This window comes from Ranitomeya variabilis, chromosome 2 (genome assembly GCF_051348905.1).
Source record: "Ranitomeya variabilis isolate aRanVar5 chromosome 2, aRanVar5.hap1, whole genome shotgun sequence".
Taxonomy (NCBI): Eukaryota; Metazoa; Chordata; class Amphibia; order Anura; family Dendrobatidae; genus Ranitomeya; species Ranitomeya variabilis.
Window position 1 is genome coordinate 769,109,105 of NC_135233.1, and position 19,738 is coordinate 769,128,842.

Consider the following 19,738-nt stretch of genomic DNA (forward strand, 5'->3'; position numbering starts at 1 on the left):
TCTGGTAAAAAATTCAGGACATATTGGAGTCTGAGAGGATGGGATGGGGTTCCCCTTCTAGTGGTGGGAGATGTGAACAATATAGCCGATGACCACTGGGACAAGAGTAATCACGCTTCGCTGCGCAGAGACGGCAATGACACTCCTTTTGGAAACTATCTTAGAGAAATAGGTTGGATTGACTTATGGCGGGTTCGCAATGTTAATACATATTCTTACTCCTGCTACTCGACTACGTATGGCTCTATGTCACGAATTGATGTCGCCTTGGGTAATGATGGGATGAACGAACTGTTAAGTGGGGTGGAATATAGTCCTAGGATTTTATCAGATCATAGCCCAGTTCAGGTCTCTCTGAAGTTGTCAGGTCAGGTTGGATCGGGGAGGATGGGTTGGAAAGTTCACCCCTCCTGGCTACAACTTTTGGATATGGAAAGGGTGGGGGCAGAGATAGAGGAGTTTTTTAAGATCAATGAAGGTAGTGCAGAATGCCATGTAGTATGGGACACTATGAAGGCGTATTTAAGGGGAATTTTGTTTCGGGACATCTCAAGACATAAGACAAGGACTGGAGTACAGGATCAAGCTGTCTTGGAAGAACTGAAGGCAGCTGAGGCGGCACTGGGGGCCCACCGCACTAAGGAGTCTCAGAGCCGTATGAGGGTAGCTCAGCAGGAGGTTAACCAGTTATATTTGAGAAAAGCTGAGAGGTTGCGGGCTTTTCAAAAAGAAACTTTCTATTCAGAAGGGGAAAAGGTGGGGCATTTACTTTCTGTAGTGGCGTCTGCACAGAGAGGTTCCTCGCATGTCAACTCCATAAAAACTGAGGACGGGACGCTGGTTACTCGGGGGGAGCAAATTCTGGTAGTGTTTAGAAAATTCTATGGTAAGTTATATACTTCTAGCGTGGGGAGGGGGTCCGAGGATATGACCAGGTACTTGGAGGGGATTGATCTGCCTAGGTTGAGTAGAGAGGAATGTGAGTCGTTGGAGGAGCCGATTGGGGAGGAAGAATTGGGGGCTGCTTTAGCGGGCGTTGCTGGGGGTAAGGCTCCGGGGGCGGACGGTATTCCAGCTGAGATCTATAAGATTTTGAAAGAAACTCTGTTGGCCAAACTGGCAGGGGGTGTACAATAGTTCGTTGGAAAGAGGGGAGCTACCTTTGTCAATGAGAGAGGCTATTGTGGTGGTTATTCCTAAAGCCGACAAGGACCTACAGCTACCAGAATCCTATAGACCAATCTCACTGCTGACGGCCGACATAAAGATTTTGGCAAATAGGTTGACTAGGGTGATTGACAAACTGGTTCACCCTGATCAATCAGGCTTTATGCCCAACAAATCAACGGCACTCAACCTGAGAAGGTTGTTTTTAAATTTGCAAATTCCTTCCGACAATTTCGGCAAACGGGTTGTGGTTTCCTTGGACGCCCACAAGGCTTTTGATTGCGTGGTGCGTGGAGTGGAGCTACCTGTGGTCGGTGCTGGAACGGTTGGGGTTTGGACCTAAATTCATTTAATGGGTGCGGCTGTTGTACTCCTCTCCAGTGGCCAAAATTAGAGTGAATAATGCTTTTTCTGAGACCTTTTCTTTGTCTAGGGGCACTAGACAGGGCTGTCCTTTGTCCCCGCTGCTTTTCGCCTTGGCGGTGGAGCCCCTTGCTGCAAAAATTCGAGGATCCCGGGAGGTGAGAGGTTTTATGTACGGGAACTCAGAAGAAAAAGTAGCGTTATACGCTGATGATATTTTGCTCTTCTTGGAGGACTCTGAGGGGACCCTGGTTGGGGCGGAGGCCATCATTGAGGAATTTGGGAGTTATTCGGGCCTAAGAATCAATTGGGACAAATCCAACATGATGTTGATAGATGGGGAATATGGAGATAGCGAAGTGAGGGACTCTTCTACAAGGTTGAGGCTAGTTGATAAATTTAAATATCTGGGGATCCAGATTGCTCTCCCTTTGACTGGTTTCGAGGAACTGAACTTGGCACCACTTTTGCAGAAAATACGCACTAAAGTCCAGGCGTGGAAAAAGTTACATTTATCGGTAATCGGTAGGGTAAATCTTATAAAGATGATTGTGATGCCGCAACTTCTTTGTGTTACACAACTCTCCTATATGGATATCGCAGAATAGATTTCGGAGGATCAGATCCTTGTTTGGCGAGGTGATCTGGGGTGGGAAAAGCCCCAGATTTAAACAGGAAATTCTACAAAGGCCAAAGACGGAGGGTGGGGTGGCACTACCTAATCCGTGGTTATACTTTTTGGCATCACAGTGTCAGCACTTTAGGGGATGGGGTGTGGATTCGGGTGGGGAGCGGACACCCTGTAGCCTGAGGACACTGATTGGGTCGAAGGTATTGAGTGAGGGCCTGGAGGGTGGGCATTTCCGTGAGATAGGTTCTAAATTCTGCACTATTAGGCTTATTCACAAGGTTTGGGACACAGTAAAGGTAATTAGGGGAGTGAGGGCACTCACTAGGTTCTCACCCATTTGGAATAATTATTTCTTACAAGAGTTCAGACAGATGGCGGGATTTCATGTCTGGAGGGAAGCAGGCATCTCTCGGATGAGCCAAATTTTACATCGGGGTAGAATTGGGAATTTCGAGGCATTGCAGGAAGAATTTCTACTGCCAAACTCTGAGATGTATCAGTATAGCCGCATCTCTCATGCATACCAGGCACAGTGTAAGAGAGGGCCTGTGGAGATTCAAGTTGATCTCATGCTGGATTTTATTCTTATGGGGGGAGGCACGAAGGGGGCGATCTCGGGAATATACGAATTTCTTAGAGGGGCACCCTATTAGAGCTAGGGCGAAATGGGAAGATGACCTGGGGGTGAATGACAACGATCGTTGGGACTCAATATTGGAGTACATGCCCAAGATCTCAATGAGCGAGCCTGGGAGGTTGTCACAACTATTTGTTATCCATAGGGCTTACAGAACTCCGGACATGTTATTCAAAGCCGGTCTGAGACCTAATTCAGAATACCCTAGGTGCTCACAATCCGAGGCGGGTATCCTCCATATGATGTGGCAATGCCCCAGGCTGTCCTACTTTTGGATTGTGGTGCTGAATAAAGTGGGAATGTCATATAATTGCTCTATGCCACGTGATCCTTTGGAATGTGTTTTGGGTTACGTAGAGGAGATTGTAACTGATAATCTGTACAAAATGGTCATTGCTAGATTGCGGTTTATTGCACGAAAGTTGATCGCCAAGTTCTGGATTAGGGAGGAGCCACCAACAAGAAGAGACTTTATGACGCAAGTGGATCATATTATCGCTTTGGAGAGGAGTATCTACCTTAAGAGAAACAAGATGGACCTCTTTAGCAGGTTGTTGAATCCTTGGCTCGAGTCAACGTGATTTAAGTGACTCTGTTCCTGTTCTTGGGTCTTTTGCCCTCTTGAGAGCATTATCGATAAGTCATCTTCCTTTTCTTGTTTATCTATGTATGATGTAGCAAACTGGGGCGGTTTTTGTCGAGGGGAGGTGGGAGTTTGGTTTGGGGTTTAAAAAGTTTCTTAAAAAGTAAAATACAGATGTGTACTGTTTACAGTAATGCAATTTCCATGTATTACCCTTACTGTTTAATAAAAATATCTGATTTAAAAAAAAAAAAGATGGGGTACGCAGAACGCTAGTGTGAAGCTAGCCTTATTGTTAATACAGCTTACTCCTCACAAGTATTAGTCTGCAGATCCATTTTACAGACCACTTTATTAATTTATTGCAGAAGAAAATCCTTTTGAAATAGAAGAGAAATCAATGGATATAAAAGAAGAAAAAGGCCAAGAAGAGAATGATGAGGAAAAAACTGATGCAGAGGTTCAGGAAATGAATGAAGGAGACCAGGAGAACCTGGACAAGGATGAGCAGAAGGAGGAACCAGGCCCTCAAGAAGCAGAGGAAGAGTCTACAAACAATGAGGCTGGCGAGAATGTCGCAGACCTAGCAGAGGAGGAGGAAAAGCAGGAGCCAGAAAAAGAGAATGAAAATGGATTGCCAACAGATAGTGGACTCCAGCCTCAGGTAACACTTAAGATCATTTTAAAGAACCATTTGTAGCTTTATATGTAAAATGCCTAAAGACAAACTGCCCAATTCCTCTGCTGATGTTTTTTCTGTGGATGGGCACAATCTTCTGTAAGATAACATTGTCTCATTCTGAATAATAATGTATAGATTTCATAAGTTGCCTGGGAAGGTAAAGATTAAAGAAAGTCAGTATCCCTCTCATATATTCATTACTTGCCTTAATCACTTCATAAATAAGTATCCGTCTCTACAAGCCATAAAATGGGGACATATGGTCAGAGAAAATTATAGAGCTTGTTTGGTTAAAACAAGTTATTTCCAATCCACCTGCACTGACGGGCAGAGTGGGAACTTTTATCTCCATTAGTATGGATCAGCAGTGCCAAGAGCAATCTGTGATCCATTCGCTGCCCATGGGGCTGCCACGTGCTGTGCTTAGCTTTTTCTAGCAGTCCCATAGAGAGTGAATGCAGTGGTGTTCGCGCATTCAACCTGCTGCCCCATTAAAAAATTGGGATAAAAGTTCCCCAGTGGGGATGAAAATTTGCTGGTCTGACAATTGGTGCGACCTCCACCGATCAGCAAGTGATCATCTCTGCTGGCAATAGATTATAACCTCTTTTAATACTGGCAAGACAGATAAAATTAATTTCCCCTCTTCCTGTCTCTTATTATTGTATAGTGCTCACTCACTGTAACACCGTTATAGTTGGCTTTGGGAACTAAAGATATTGGACCACCACTACCTTTGAGTCTTTAGATTAGTGGGCACTGCTTTTGAGACTTATGTATCTGTGGTGTTTTATCCCTCGAGCCATTGCCATGTAGAGATTGAGAGAGACAAATATTACCCACTGATTTTGCAGACATTTTTTTTTTTTAAAGAATATTCCGTTGATGCACCAATTAGAAAGAAGACGCCATGCAGCAATCAGTTGGCTTAATGCATGAACACAGGAGCCCATTATTCTACATGCTCAAGGCTTTTCTTCTCTCAATATATCGACGAAGCTGACATTTTATGTTTTTTCTGTCAGAATGCCGAAGAAGAAAAAATTGGTGAAGATGAAGAGGTTCCCGACTCTGCTCAGAGAATGGAACATGAGACTTGTGGGCAAACTGCAGAGGACAACTTACAGAGCGACACTGCGGCTGAACTGGCTGGTGCCGCCTCAGAAAAGGATGAAGCCAAGGAGGTAACTTACTACATGTTTGCTTTGGGGATTTTTCAGTACATAACCATGCCACTTGTGGCCTCACTTCCACACAAAAGAGGGCTTCTTCCCTCTCCCTGTGGTGGTAAGGTGTATTATGGGGTATGGCTGAATAGCTTTTTAATCGCTAAGCCCCATTTTTTGTCAATACATAAGTTATATAGGCAAAGGAGGCTGGCTTAGCTATAGTAAGGAGCCAAACAACCAGCTCCGTTCATGTTTCATACTTTTTTCTGTCTTGAAACGAAGTCACTGCAGCTGCTGGAAATTAGGACTGACCCTAGCAAGTAGGCCTATGATAATGAAAGTTGTGAAAGTCATTATTTTATCTTTCCCTTGGTCTTTTCCTGAGTAAGGGCTTATCGGTTCATCAATGAAATTCTTCTCCTCTAGGAGCATGGGACGGGATCAGCCGATGCAAGTCAGTCTGAAGGGCACGAGTCGAAACTGATGGCACGTATGGCTTTAGAGCAACAAAGCGTCCATCCTACACAGGTAAATGGTTTGTCTTTAGGAGCTGTAAACCAGCATTAATGATGCCTAACAATGTAAAAAACTATCCACCAGAAATGCTTGTAAAACACTATGAATAACGTTTGTATTGTAAGCGTTTAGAACGTGTGTGTGTATGAGTCCTACAGCTTCTATTGCGTATAATTTAGCAGATTCCTGTTTTATCTGAGACTTTGTAATTCATCAGCTCAGTGGCTTGAAAGTTGGCCCAAAAGTAACTTTTTAGTATACTGTAGATTCCGGTCTCTTTATGTGACTGAACCTTGATAAGGTATAATAAGTATATCCTCTTGCTGAGGTTGTTGTATGTTAATTTGTCTTTGACTCTTTCTTGCTCAAGAGCCGTCATTCAGCACAAAACCGGTTGGTTATATTGTATTCTCATTTATCTTGTGTTCTTCAAAAATAATTGGTAGTAAAACACAAGTGATAAACCATCCAAAATCGATGTTATGGTCCAAAAGCACCATCTGAGTGTATAGTGCCAGAAGTGATCGTAAGGACAAACCATTTTTATGTGTCTAAATTGGCTGGTTACAGGGAACAATAGCTTACAGTGCACATAAGATGTGGATACATTAGATTTTAGCGTTCAAGCCTACATGTTACTTGTCATCTTTTCAGTGTGTGTTCTTGACCTATATCTACCTGATATTCATTGTTAGAGTGTCAAGCGAAAACCGGGCCAAACAGATGACAATCGCACCTTGGGAGATGACACTGAACAAGCCCACAAAAGGCTGAAGACCATGGAATCCAGCAGTGAAATGGACGATCATGACAAGCAAACTAAGCACCAGACACAAGAAGCTGACGCTTATGAGCACATCAAGCAGGGAGCCGAGTCTTTTGATGCTCAGACATATGGTAACTTGTCATCTTCCGATTTATGCAAATATCACATTCACACATTCATTTTACTTTGTGCCGAACGAATGAACGTTTAACTCTTAAACTTTGGGGCGTATTTATCAAAACCGTCTAATTCTTAGAGAGTGCAAAGTTAAAACTAGATAGTCTTAAAATGTGCCATATGTATAATAATAATCCTCATATAGCACCAACATATTCCGCAGCGCTTTGCAATTCAACAGTTCCTATACAACAGTCATAGCATAGATAATGATAATAGAGTAATTGATGCAAAGATATTGACGACCCTGCCCGTAAGAGCTTACAATGACTGTGTTATTCAGCCATCATCTGCCTCTCACAGCTTTGAGTAGAGCTGAGCTCTGCCTGCGGATACTAACTTGTTAAATGCCACTGTGAATCTCGGAACACCTTTAACAGTGCATAATCTAATCTGGGGTTCGAGCTATTCTAACCGGAATCATGGCTTGTCATGTTGCTGATCGCAGGTTCAAGTCCCCTAAAAGGAATTACAAAAATAAAATATATATTTTTTAGTTTGAAAAAAATAATTGTTTGGATCACCCTCCCATTTCTCCTATGAAAAAAAATTAAAGTATTCCATGGTATTGTCATGTCTGTAAAAGTTCAATCTATCAAAATGTAAAACTAGCAAAATCAGTCAACTCTGTGAAGAAAAACAAAAATCAAAATTACACTACCACATCTCAAAAGATTACAATAAGTGGTGATCAAAACATCTCCCGAAAATGGCGTCAATAAAAAGGTCAGCTAAGGGCGCAATAACCAACTCTTACATAGCTTCATCTACTGAAATCTGAAAAAGTTACTGATCTCAAAAGATAGCGACACTAGCATAATTTTTTTTATACAGTAAAAAAAAACCTGTTTGATACTACTGTAATACTGACCTGGGGAATACTATTGCCAGGTTACTTTCACCATATAAATAACGGATGCTCTAAATACAAAGCCAAAAATGCATTACAGATTTGCAACTTCACTGTGCTTGGAATTTTTTCTCCATCACATGATAAAATCTGGCAGGATGAGGGGGTGGGGTGTTTTGGTTTTTTTTTGCACAAGACGTTTTGCACATTTAGGTTGTTTTTCCGATATTCCTTCTAATATAGAGAACATATGAAGCCTATCTTGACCTTGGGAAAGGCTTCGTGCATTGCTTTCACAGACATTTTTTGTTTAACTCTCTGTATGGTCGCTACATAGTGAGAAACGGTTGACGTGCCGATTGTTTGCTATTCTGACTGACGTGACACCTACTAGTGCATGAGGATTGCATTACTTGGTGAAATACACAGTAAATGTGAGGTGACCTGTTCTAGTCTAATCCTATTTGACGGTTCTGTGTGTTCCCCTAAAAGAGTGATGTCTGTACATGGTGTTTGACGTCTTTATTTTCTTTACAGATACCGCCAGTAAAGAGCAAGAGAAATCCATACAGCCTCGGAAAGAAGAAAAGGATGAAAGTACAGCCCAAGAAGATGTGGAAATGGAGATACAAGAAGATGAGTGTCTTGAATCTGTCAGTGTGGAACAGCTAAAGCCGGAGCAATCAAAGTCCAGAGAGTCCATTGCACAAGGTAAATGTTCACAAAAAGGGCAAATATTCTAAAATCTGCAATATCCAGTTTATAAAGAGTACTTTGGCATTAGTAATTAATCTGCTGTTTTCACAAAAATATCATTATTTGCTATGGGCTACAAAGGATTTCAAGAGGCTACCTGTTTCACACACAGGGCCCATGGAATCTGATCCTGAGGTGCAGAGTGTCAGTAATGAAGATGAGATACCGATCAGAGATTCTGAAGCCACAAATACAGACATGGCGAAACCTGACCGAAGCATGGAATCGAGTATACATACTGACTGGGACCTTCTAAGAGAGCAACCCGTGCAGGTGTGACCTGTTATATTCATTACTGTAGATCCTGTTTTGTTATACATTTCACTCCCCAAGACTCCTACGCCTAGACATACTCATCGCCATCTGACCGGAGGTGCTGGAACGTCTCCGCCATATCGTAGATTACATTTCTTGGCACATTTGTGTAAACTCCTACAATGCTACTTTTGGCTTTGTTGTTAAGATTTTAGGTTTCATTTTCTTCATATATGTGAGTGTTACTCGCTTGCAAATAAAGCAGATATTTTTCTTGTACTCTGTATTCTGAACAGTCTGCCCAAAATCTTGAAGATCTGAGGAAAGAACTTGAAAAGCAGCTTGAAGCCTGGTACGCCCATGGTGATGCTGAAGAGGTGAGCACTTTAGCCTAAGCTTTCATTTAGAGGTACTGGAACTTTCCTTCTCTTGCCTTTACCCGGTTCCCTCATCTTTGTACATTCACCACTCTCGAGATCCATTTTACCCCAGGGTAATACTCTTGATTTTTCGCGTACTCTAACTTTTTCTATTGATAAATAACCAAGGTGAGTTTTTGTCTTTGGAGGTTTTTAAACCGGTAATTCTTTTCTGTAATAATGTTATACTTGTGCTGTTTCCCTTATTCTGCACATAGCACTCCTTGTCCTTTTTATATGCTCATCCGATCTATCAACTATTTCATTCTCATGACATGGCAAATTAGTATTTAACAGTGGTGTCATTCTCACTGTATAAAATGCTAATAGTCGGCTGTGATGTTTCTTACAGGAGAAGTCAGCAGCTGAAATGTGGCAGAGTTACCTTCTTCTTACCGCTCCCCTGTCTCAGCAGTTGTGTGAACAGCTCCGACTTATACTAGAGCCTACTAAAGCGGCCAAACTCAAGTGAGTATAGAGTATATTCCATTATTTCAGTATAGGAATACGTTCTCCTGAAGACGGGGGTATTCGCTGCGTCCTCTGTTTTACCACCCGCCTCCTGATGGCGTGTGCATGAATCAATGGGCGAGAACAGTTCATCCAGTTACACAAATATCAATCAGCATGATTCCATAATCTACTTTGATTTAACTCTTGCAGAGGGGATTACAGAACTGGGAAGAGACTGAATATGCGGAAAGTGATTCCATACATCGCCAGTCAGTTCCGAAAAGACAAAATCTGGCTGCGCAGAACGAAGCCCAGCAAGCGAGAATACCAGATCTGTTTAGCTATAGATGATTCATCCAGCATGGTTGATAACCACTCCAAACAGGTTAGAGGTTATTTGTCGCCCGGGTATTTACCCCATTAAGGACAGCAAGTTCTAAATGTTTTCACTTTCATTCTTTCCTCCTCCTCTTTCAAGAGACGTAACTTTATTTTTTATTTAATAAAGACATTTGATTGCTTTTTTTTTTTTCAGGATTCTTTGTAGGTTTGAATGTCACCTTTTATTTGACTATATAACGTACTTTAGTATTTATAAACAAAAAAACAATCCACGTATGGTGCAATAAATGCAATTCTGCCTTTTCGGTTTTTCTTTGTTTTTACTGTGTTCATTGTGCAGTAAAAATTATCTAGAAACATGGTCTGTCCGATTTTATAGCAATACCAAACATACATTGGTTTTTTTTTTTTTGTTTTCTATTTTAGCAGTAAAAAAAATTCAGAATATCATTTAAAAAAAAAAAAGTGCTTTCATGGTGCAATTTATCGACACCCATAACTTTTTACTGTATTTATGGTGTTGCGTGAGGGCTTGTTTGTGTGGTCAGCAGATGGTTCTTTTCAATACTAGTTTTGTATGCATAAGATGCTCTGATTGCTTTAATAGACTTTTAGGAATAGAGCAGTAGCAAAATGTTTGTTTTCCCTTATATTTATTTCAGGGGAAAGAAAGTGATTATATATATAAAGAGCAATTACACACACTATGGCGCTCGCCACAAGGAGGGAAGGGAGAAGAAAATGGCAGTTGGTGGCAGGGGGAATGGGCGGTGGGATGATGTGAGGAATGAGCACCCCTAGCCGCTGGACCACACAGGATCTGTGCCTGTCCTGGGAGGAAATATGTGCGCTAGAATATCACAATATGGATATGAGGGACCGCGCTCGGGGGTGCGTGTTCAGTAATAATGGGCAACAGGGGTTAATAACAATGTGTGATAGAAAGTGTCCAGATCACTATCCAATATAGACCTGCTGTGCGTGACATGCGGGTTTGCTACCTAGCATATATATGTCTATATGGGCTGTATAGACGGTGCTTACCTAGTTGTGATAGCTAAGCCGCTCCAGTGTCCTGTCTGGCGTCCGCTGTGGAGTGCGGTGCGGCGTCTATGAAGGACGAGGGATGACAGCAGCGGGTATTGCAGCAATAGCGGTACCTGGGAGCCCCGGCCGAAGGCGTCCCTGGTAACCGCGAGGAGAAGAAAAAATGGCCGCTAACGCCGGCTCGTAGGTGCCTGAACAGTGACGTCACTATGGTACGGAGCGGCGTTGGAGCCAAAAAGGGTGGCGTCTAACCAACGCGTTTCGAAGGTGCTCGGCCTTCTTCGTCAGGGTCGAAGAAGGCCGAGCACCTTCGAAACGCGTTGGTTAGACGCCACCCTTTTTGGCTCCAACGCCGCTCCGTACCATAGTGACGTCACTGTTCAGGCACCTACGAGCTGGCGTTAGCGGCCATTTTTTCTTCTCCTCGCGGTTACCAGGGACGCCTTCGGCCGGGGCTCCCAGGTACCGCTATTACTGCAATACCCGCTGCTGTCATCCCTCGTCCTTCATAGACGCCGCACCGCACTCCACAGCGGACGCCAGACAGGACACTGGAGCGGCTTAGCTATCACAACTAGGTAAGCACCGTCTATACAGCCCATATAGACATATATATGCTAGGTAGCAAACCCGCATGTCACGCACAGCAGGTCTATATTGGATAGTGATCTGGACACTTTCTATCACACATTGTTATTAACCCCTGTTGCCCATTATTACTGAACACGCACCCCCGAGCGCGGTCCCTCATATCCATATTGTGACATTCTAGCGATTTTATATATATATATATATATATATATCACTTTTCTTCCCCTTAAATAAAAATATGAGAAAACAGACCTTTCAGCACTTACATTCCCGGAGCTCACGTGAGATTATGTCCTATGAACCCTGCGCCCAATCAGACGTATAAGTAGTGAACAGGAGGTGAGCAGCCAGCCGCACCTCTCACTTCCTCTTGATTAATTATATACCGAAAACGGGGACAGTGACACCAGCGCTGATTGGGCGCAGGGCTTATAGGACATAATTTCACGTGAGCTCCAGGAATGTGAGTTCTGAAGCCGCTGGCACGGGAGGGGAGTATAAGCATTTTTTATTTTAATGTGGGCAAACATGGGGAGCGAGAAATGGTTTTTCCTAGTGGTGTACAACCCCTTTGAAAGATTACCAGCTGTGGCTGTCAGAAACGGACGTTGGCAACATAATATAGCTAGCAAGAGCCGTGCCTGGAGGGAGCTCAACTTCTGAGTCCCCTTCACACATGGATACCCCTAATTTATGTCCTAATGCGGGTAGGGAATTAATATAAAAAAATCTGGTTTGATGATTGTCTCTAGGAATAAAATTAATTTGTGGGTTGTTATTATTTTTTTTTTTTCTTAGCTTGCCTATGAGTCCCTGGCAGTAATAGGAAATGCACTGACACTGCTGGAAGTTGGCCAAATCGCTGTTTACAGGTATGTAACTTGCCTGCACGCCATATTGTTGCGTATGCTTTATTTGTTCACCCTGTATTTAATGTATTTACCAAGGTCTGTACCCACCTAAACCATCCTTTGTAAAAACATGTAAAGTTGGCAAGGAGAGTATAATGGGGAACATTTTCCTGTTTCTGCCATAGAATTTGTAAATCATGTTTGACTTTGAAAAGTACAACGATGATTTTCTGTTTAGCTTCACTGTGATTATGCGTGATCTAATGTAGAATACTGCTATCCACTCTTTAGTTTCTGCTATTTGAATCATTACAGTACAGTTTGCCAACAAGGTGAATCCCCATTCCTCACTTTTTAATGGAACACCGTTAATTGTCATACTTTTTCCTGCTAAGTATATGTACACTCACGTGATTTGTTTCTACCTTAGTTTTGGAGAAAACGTCAAACTTTTACATCCTTTCCATGAACAATTTAGTGAGCAGTCTGGCTCCAGAATTCTCAGTCAGTGCAAGTTTCAGCAAAAGAAAACGCTACTGGCCCAGGTAACCAAAGAAATCTTTCTATCTCATCCATGAGCTTATCTTTTTGTCCCAGGTCTGATGGTTTACTTTTTTTTTCCTCCTACAGTTTTTGGAATCTTGTGTGCCCATGTTTGCTGCCGCACAACAAATGCTTCAAGTCGGTAATCCAGGTGAGCAAAGATGTGTAAAAGATTTTTCTGTGCATTATCTGGCATGTCCTGTGACATTCTATTCTAACAATGTAACCAACTTAAATGGTTAAACCAACCAATGTTATGAATTCATGACTGAATGTGTATGCTTTATCATCAAATATTGTCCTACCTTTGCTGGGAATTTGCCGTTCTTAAGGTGGGATTAAACGTCTTCCCTCAGGCAATCCTTCAAAATGTTCTACTTATCGCTTTTCATAAACAACCTATTTTGTTAATTCATTCTGTAGAGTTTTTTTTTTTTTTTCTTTTTATCAGAAGTCTTCTTTCACTTACTTTGCCGACTTGTACTTCAAAGTCATTGCATGGGAACAAAGACCAGTTATTTCTGTTCCCATTGCAATGTAGAAACAATTTTTTTTTTTGTGACTAGTGAACTCCCAATAAAAATAAAAGAAAGCATCAGTATTTTATAGATTCAAGCAAAACCAAAAGAAATAAACTGGAGTATAAGTTGGCATACGTGCAAAGTGTAGGAGCATGATCACACTGGCCATTAAACAGACTAAACCTAAGACAGAAACAAAGAAAATATATCCAGATGTAAGTAAGAAAAAAGCAATAGTGCATATAAATAACATAGGGGACTTAATAAACACTTTTTGATAAAAGATACTGATAGGGAATTTAGATTGTGAGCCCCATTGGGGACAGCGATGATAATGTGTGCAAACTGTAAAGCGCTGCGGAATATGTTAGCGCTATATAAAAATAACGATTATAACAGAATGAAAAACGTAAAAGCCGTCCCACCAGCGCTAATGTGTACTCAGTCGGGACAGTCCTAACCTCTAGTTGTATGAAGTATCCTTTTTACTTATTTATAGCAGGGTATATGCTCATTTTGTTTTTAATCTTAGGTTTTGTATTCTATATTTAGATAGATTTCTAGCACAATGCTGTGATCACTTGCATCGCTTACTGCCATAATCTATTGGTATTGGTATACCCTTGTACTAAAAAGGAGATTTTTGTGTACTCACCGTAAAATCTCTTTCTCTTAGCCTCTAATTGGGGGACACAGGACCATGGTTGTTATGCTGCTGTCCACTAGGAGGCGACACTATGCATAATCTGAAAAAGATTAACTGTGGCTCCTCCTCTGCAGTATACACCCTTGGATGGCATCAGCCTTCTCCAGTTTTGTGCAAAAGCAGTAGGAGGAACGTAACATGAATAACATAGACATGCCTATAAGAAGGCCACTATGTACGAGCTCAAAGAACAATATGAGAACTCAACAGTAACAACAGCCCGAAAAGGGCAACAGGGTGGGAGCTGTGTCCCCCAATTAGAGGCTAAGAGAAAGAGATTTTACGGTGAGTACACAAAAATCTCCTTTACTCTGTCGCCTCATTGGGGGACACAGGACCATGGGACGTCCTAAAGCAGTCCCTGGGTGGGAAGCAATGGACGAATATTGTGCAGACAGGCCCCTATACTTAGGGCACCGCCGCCTGCAGGACACATCTACCCAGGCTCGCGTCCGCTGAGGACTGGGTATGAACCTTGTAGTGTTTAGTAAACGTGTGTAAGCTAGTCCAAGTGGCCGCCTTACAAACTTGTTGTGCCGAAGCCTGGTGCCGAATGGCCCAGGAGGCCCCTACCGCCAGTGTAGTGTGCCGTAATACCGGCTGGAAGAGGAGAATTCTTAAGGCGGTAGGCCTCTTGTATGGTGGATTTGATCCACCTGGCAAGGGTAGCTTTGGAAGCTGGCAGACCCTTGTGGCCGCCTTCCGGAAGGAGGAAAAGAGAATCAGACCTCCAGAAGGACGCTGTCCTAGACACGTATATATGAACCGGAACCGTTCAAAGGGATGGTAGTGAAATTTCCTCATTGAGGTGGAAGTTGGACACAACCTTTGGAAGGAACGATGGTACCGTACGAAGAACTACCTTGTCCTGGTGAAAAGCCAGGAAAGGCCGTCTGCAGGAGAGTGCTGTCAGTTCAGACACCCTGCGTAGCGAGGTGATTGTCACCAGGAAAACCACCTTCTGGGAGAGAAGGCGGAGCTGGACCTCCTTAAGGGGTTCGAAGGGTGGTTCCTGCAATGCTGTCAGGACCAGGTTGAGGTCCCACGTTTCTAGTGGTCGTCTGTAGGGGGGAACCAATCGGGAAACCCCCTGAAGGAAAGTCTTTACTTGCGGCTTGGTAGCAATGCGCTTTTGAAAAAGCACTGAGAGGGCTGACACCTGGCTCTTAAGCGAGCCCAACGACAGCCTGGCCTCCAGACCGAATTGGAGAAAACCAAGTACTTTGGGTAGGGAATAAGGGAGTGGGATCTGGCCACGAGATTCGCACCAGGTAAAGAAAACTTTCCAGGTATGGTAATAAATCTGGGCAGAGACTGGCTTCCGTGCCCTGATCATGGTTCCAATGACGTCCGGCGAAAGCCCTGCCTGGGTTAGAACCCAGGTCTCAAGGGCCACGCCGTCAAATTGAGAGCCCCTGAGTTCTGGTGGTAGAACGGGCCTTGTGATAGAAGATCGTGGCGGTCGGGGAGACGCCAGGGGGCGTCTGCTGTCAATTGTACGATGTCGGCGTACCACGTACGTCTGGGCCAGTCCGGTGCAATTAAGATGGTTGGAACTCCCTCTTGTTTGATCTTACTCACCACTCTGGATATCAGGGGGAGAGGTGGAAATATATACAGAAGCTGGAACTGAGTCCAGTCCTGAACCAGAGCGTCTGCTCCGAGCGACCGCAGATCGTGTGTTCTGGCCATGAAGTTGGAGACCTTGGCATTGAAGTGGGATGCCATTAGGTCCACATCCGGGGTCCCCCAGCGGTGACAGATCTGGCGAAAAATTTCGGGATGGAGAGACCACTCTCCCGAGTCTATTCCTTGTCGGCTGAGGAAGTCTGCTTCTCAGTTGTCCACACCCGGAATGTGGACCGCCGAAAGAACCGACCCTGTGTCCTCCGCCCAGTGGAGGATATGTGACACTTCTCGCATCGCCTGGGTACTGCGGGTCCCCCCTTGGTGATTCCACGGCCGTGGCATTGTCCGACTGTATTCTGATGTGAGAGGCTGCCAGTAAGTGATGGAAGGCCCTCAATGCCAGGAGGATGGCACGAATTTCCAGGATGTTGATGGGCATGGTCACTTCCACTGGGGACCACTTGCCCTGTGCCCTGTGGTGTAGGTGCACCGCACCCCAACCTGTCAGGCTCGCGTCGGTGGTCAGAACCTTCCATTGACCTGTGAGAAAGGATTTCCCCTTTGCTAGCGAGGTTGGCTTGAGCCACCAGTGCAGGGACCTCCTGGTTGATGACGTTAGCTGGAACTCCCTGTCGAGAGAGAAAAGGGATTCCTGTCCCAGGACTTGAGCATGGCTAGTTGGAGAGGCCTGAGGTGAAACTGGCCAAATGGGACCGCTTCTATTGCTGCCCCCATCTTGCCGAGGACTCTCATGGCAAACCGGAGAGATCGAGGGGGTTTGCGGAGGAGGGTGCGAACTCCTAGGCGGAGAGCCAGTGCCTTGTCCTTGGGAAGGAGCACTAGACCCCTGGAGGTGTTGAATAGCATTCCCAGGAAGGTCAGGGACTGACTCGGGGTTGGTGATGACTTTTGTAGGTTGATTAACCAGCCCATGCGACTGAGTATCGGTTGTGATTGAGACGCTGAGCTCGCAGTCCTTGAAGGTGGGAGCCTTGATGAGTAGATCGTCCAGGTATGGAACGACTACTATGCCTCTGGAGTGCAGGACGTCCATGGTGGCTGCCATGACTTTGGTGAACACTCTGGGAGCCGTGGCGAGTCCAGAAGGGAGAGCCACGAATTGGTAGTGGTCCTAGCCTATTGCGAACCTGAGAAACCTCTGATGGGCAGGTGCAATGAATATATGCAGGTATGCGTCTTGTATGTCCATGGAGGCGAGATATTCTCCCTTCTCCATGGACGCAATGATGGACCGAAGGGATTCCATGCGGAAGTGACGGACCTGTACATATTTGTTGAGCTGTTTTAGGTCTAGTATGGGCCGTACGCTGCCTCCTTTCTTGAGAACTACGAACAGATTGAAGTAGAACCCTCGGAAGCGGTCGGTCGTGGGGACCGGTACTATGACTCCTGCTTGAAAAGGTGAGGAGACCGCTTGGTAGTAGGCACGAGCCTTGGCAGGCGGTTTTGGGGGGACAGAGAGGAAGAATCGGTCCGGTGGGTTGGAGGTGAAGTCTATTTTGTATCCGGAAGACACTAGTTCCCTGACCCACCTGTCTTCTGTAATACCAGCCAGACTTGATGAAAGAGCAATAGTCGGCCGCCTACTGGTGTGGTGTCTTCCGTAGTCCGTGAGTCATGATGAGGAGAAAGTCTGAGATTTTCCTCCTCTGGGCTTAGGCTGGCCTGCTTTTGACTGCCAGGTCTTGTCCGACCTTTGCGTCAATCGTGAGTTGTCCCTGCGTGGGGAACGGTTACAATTTTGTGCTGGACGCGAGACGGACCAGCCCGTGGAATTCCGAAAGGATCGGAATCGAGTTTGGTTACGCTTCTTGTAAGTGCGTTTAGGTCTGAGTTGGGGAAGAGTAGTACTCTTACCCCCAGTAGCGTTGGATATCATAGTGTCCAACTGTTCACCAAAAAGTCTCCCACTGAGGTAGGGGAGGTGCGTGAGGGACTTCTTTGAGGCTGCGTCCGCTTTCCATTCCCGCAGCCAGAGGATACGCCGAATTGTGATGGCGTTTGATGCTATCCCCGCTACTCCCCTTGCTGAATCCAGAGCTGCATGAAGCATGTAGTCTGCTACAACTGCTATTTGAACCGCTTGGTCCGACAGCTCAGGAGCGGATGCTTGGAGAGCTTGTACATTTTTTGCCCAGGCCAGAATGGCCTTGGCAGCCCAAACTGAGGCGAACGCAGGAGCTAGGGATGCCCCTGCTGCCTCGAAAATTGAATGAGCCATGCGTTCTACCTGCCGGTCTGCTGCGTCCCTGAGGGTTGAGCTATCTGGCAGTGAAAGGAGGGTCTGTGCTGCTAGCCTAGAGACTGGGGGTCCACTTCGGGTGGATCTGTCCATTCCTTAGTGTCCTTCTGTGGGAAGGGGTACCTCGCCTCCAGATATTTGCGATTAGCAAATTTTTTCTCAGGCTGTGAGAGCAGCTTTTTAAGGATCGCCTTAAACTCTGGGTGGTTAGAGAAAACCTTAGGCGGCTTCAGAGGTCCTTCAAAGGAGATCTTATGTTCTGGGGCCTCTGGTGGCGGATCAGAAATGTCCAGCACCCGATGGATGGAAGAGATTATGTCCTCAACTAGCGCTGTATTGCTAGGAGGGATTGGGATCAGGGGCCCCTCCGTTTCCCTGTCTCAGTCAGAGTCGCAGATGCCTTCTGAATCCTGTGTATCACTGAGGCGTCCCCTGCTAAGTGAGCCGGGGAGGAGGCCTTCTCTGGTCGGGGATTGCGGAGATCTGCATTGTCTGTCCCTGGAATGGGACGATCTAGATGACCTGGAGCTACGGTGTCTCTCCCTAGAGGGGGATGACCGTGTGCTATGGGATGACGCAGATGGACTTGATCTATGGGTCCGCTTGCGTCCTGACCTAGACGTGGATGTGCCAGGGTCATCTTGTTCCTGAGTCAAGCTCTCCCTTTGCTGGGTAACGGTCATAGCCGAGGCATGACCCTGCAGAGCCTGAAGCAATGTGGAGGTTAGGTTATCTATAGACTGCGTCATAGATTGCGATATCTGAGTAGCCCATTCCGGCGTAGCATTAGACACCGAGGCATTGGCAGGGGCTTCTTGGGGCTCTGACACATTAGTTTGTATACAGTTCTGGCAATGCGGGTACGTGCTACTGGGGAGAGCGGTCCTGCAGGCTGTGCAGAATGCATAATAGCAGTTCTGCCAGGTTCTCTTGGACCTTGAGCCCGACATAGTGCACAAAGTGCAGAAGGGCTGCCGGCAGAGGACCTTACAGGGGTAGAGAAACCTATAGGGGAGCCTTATAGGTAATATGGATTCACAGCTGAGTTAAAAACCCAGCTGTGATCTTACCCCACCAGTGTGCCCCTAGGTCCAGCGCCGAAGATCCACAGTCCTGTGCCCCCCGGAGACTGGTCCTGGTCCTGCAGACCGGGAGATGCAGGGTTAATCTACAGCAGAAAATGGCTGCTAAGAAGGAGAGGAAGGGGGAGAAGGATGCGGAGAGCTGGAAAAAGGCGGCAAGGCTGTGTAAAAACGCGCCCTTTCTGTCTCGATCCACCCCCTTTATGACACTATAGAGTGTCATATTTGTCATCCGGGGGGGCGGAGAGGAGGCGGCGGCGGCTTCAGCTAGGCCGAAGCCGGGGCCTAAATTAGATGCCTGAGGCCCAGAATGGCTCCAGGCCGGCGCGAAAGTCTCCCCCCCCCCCCCGGATTTAAAGGCAGGATGGCGGTGGGGCTATACGCGGATGGGGGGGCCCTGTGAGGGGTCCCCCCGGGGCAGTATAGAGCTGTTGCTGCCGCAGAGACAGGGGTGCAGGGAGCCCTGTGTCTGTCTGTGCCATGCCTGCCTGCACTCCCCCCGGCCCCAACAGGAGCCCGCAGCTGGGCTGGGGTCCCTGGATGCAGGCGCAGTGTGCTGGCCCATTGCTGGGAGCTGCTGCAGAGTGCTTCCTGTACAGGCCCTACCTGAGGCGTCTCAACCTAATACCCCCAGAGGGAGATTAGGGAGGGTCCTGATGTCACACCTTCAGGGGCCTTTATCCTCGCCTCGACCTCAACCCAGAAACCAAAAGGAATTGGGGAAGGAGGGGGGTCTCGA

General features: G+C 45.7%; 1 protein-coding gene across 2 annotated transcripts in view; it reads left to right on the forward strand.

Annotated features, from left to right (window-relative positions):
- The window catches only part of MDN1 (midasin AAA ATPase 1), a 334,505-nt gene that overhangs the window by 312,244 nt on the left and 2,523 nt on the right, over window positions 1–19,738 (forward strand). For both annotated transcript variants that reach the window (XM_077289726.1, XM_077289727.1), the window contains 12 exons: window positions 3,750–4,045; window positions 5,089–5,247; window positions 5,659–5,760; window positions 6,444–6,645; window positions 8,079–8,252; window positions 8,410–8,570; window positions 8,849–8,929; window positions 9,324–9,439; window positions 9,635–9,809; window positions 12,203–12,276; window positions 12,686–12,800; window positions 12,886–12,949. In XM_077289726.1, coding sequence (XP_077145841.1) covers window positions 3,750–4,045; window positions 5,089–5,247; window positions 5,659–5,760; window positions 6,444–6,645; window positions 8,079–8,252; window positions 8,410–8,570; window positions 8,849–8,929; window positions 9,324–9,439; window positions 9,635–9,809; window positions 12,203–12,276; window positions 12,686–12,800; window positions 12,886–12,949 — 1,719 coding nt within the window. The remainder of the gene's footprint in view (window positions 1–3,749; window positions 4,046–5,088; window positions 5,248–5,658; window positions 5,761–6,443; window positions 6,646–8,078; window positions 8,253–8,409; window positions 8,571–8,848; window positions 8,930–9,323; window positions 9,440–9,634; window positions 9,810–12,202; window positions 12,277–12,685; window positions 12,801–12,885; window positions 12,950–19,738) is intronic.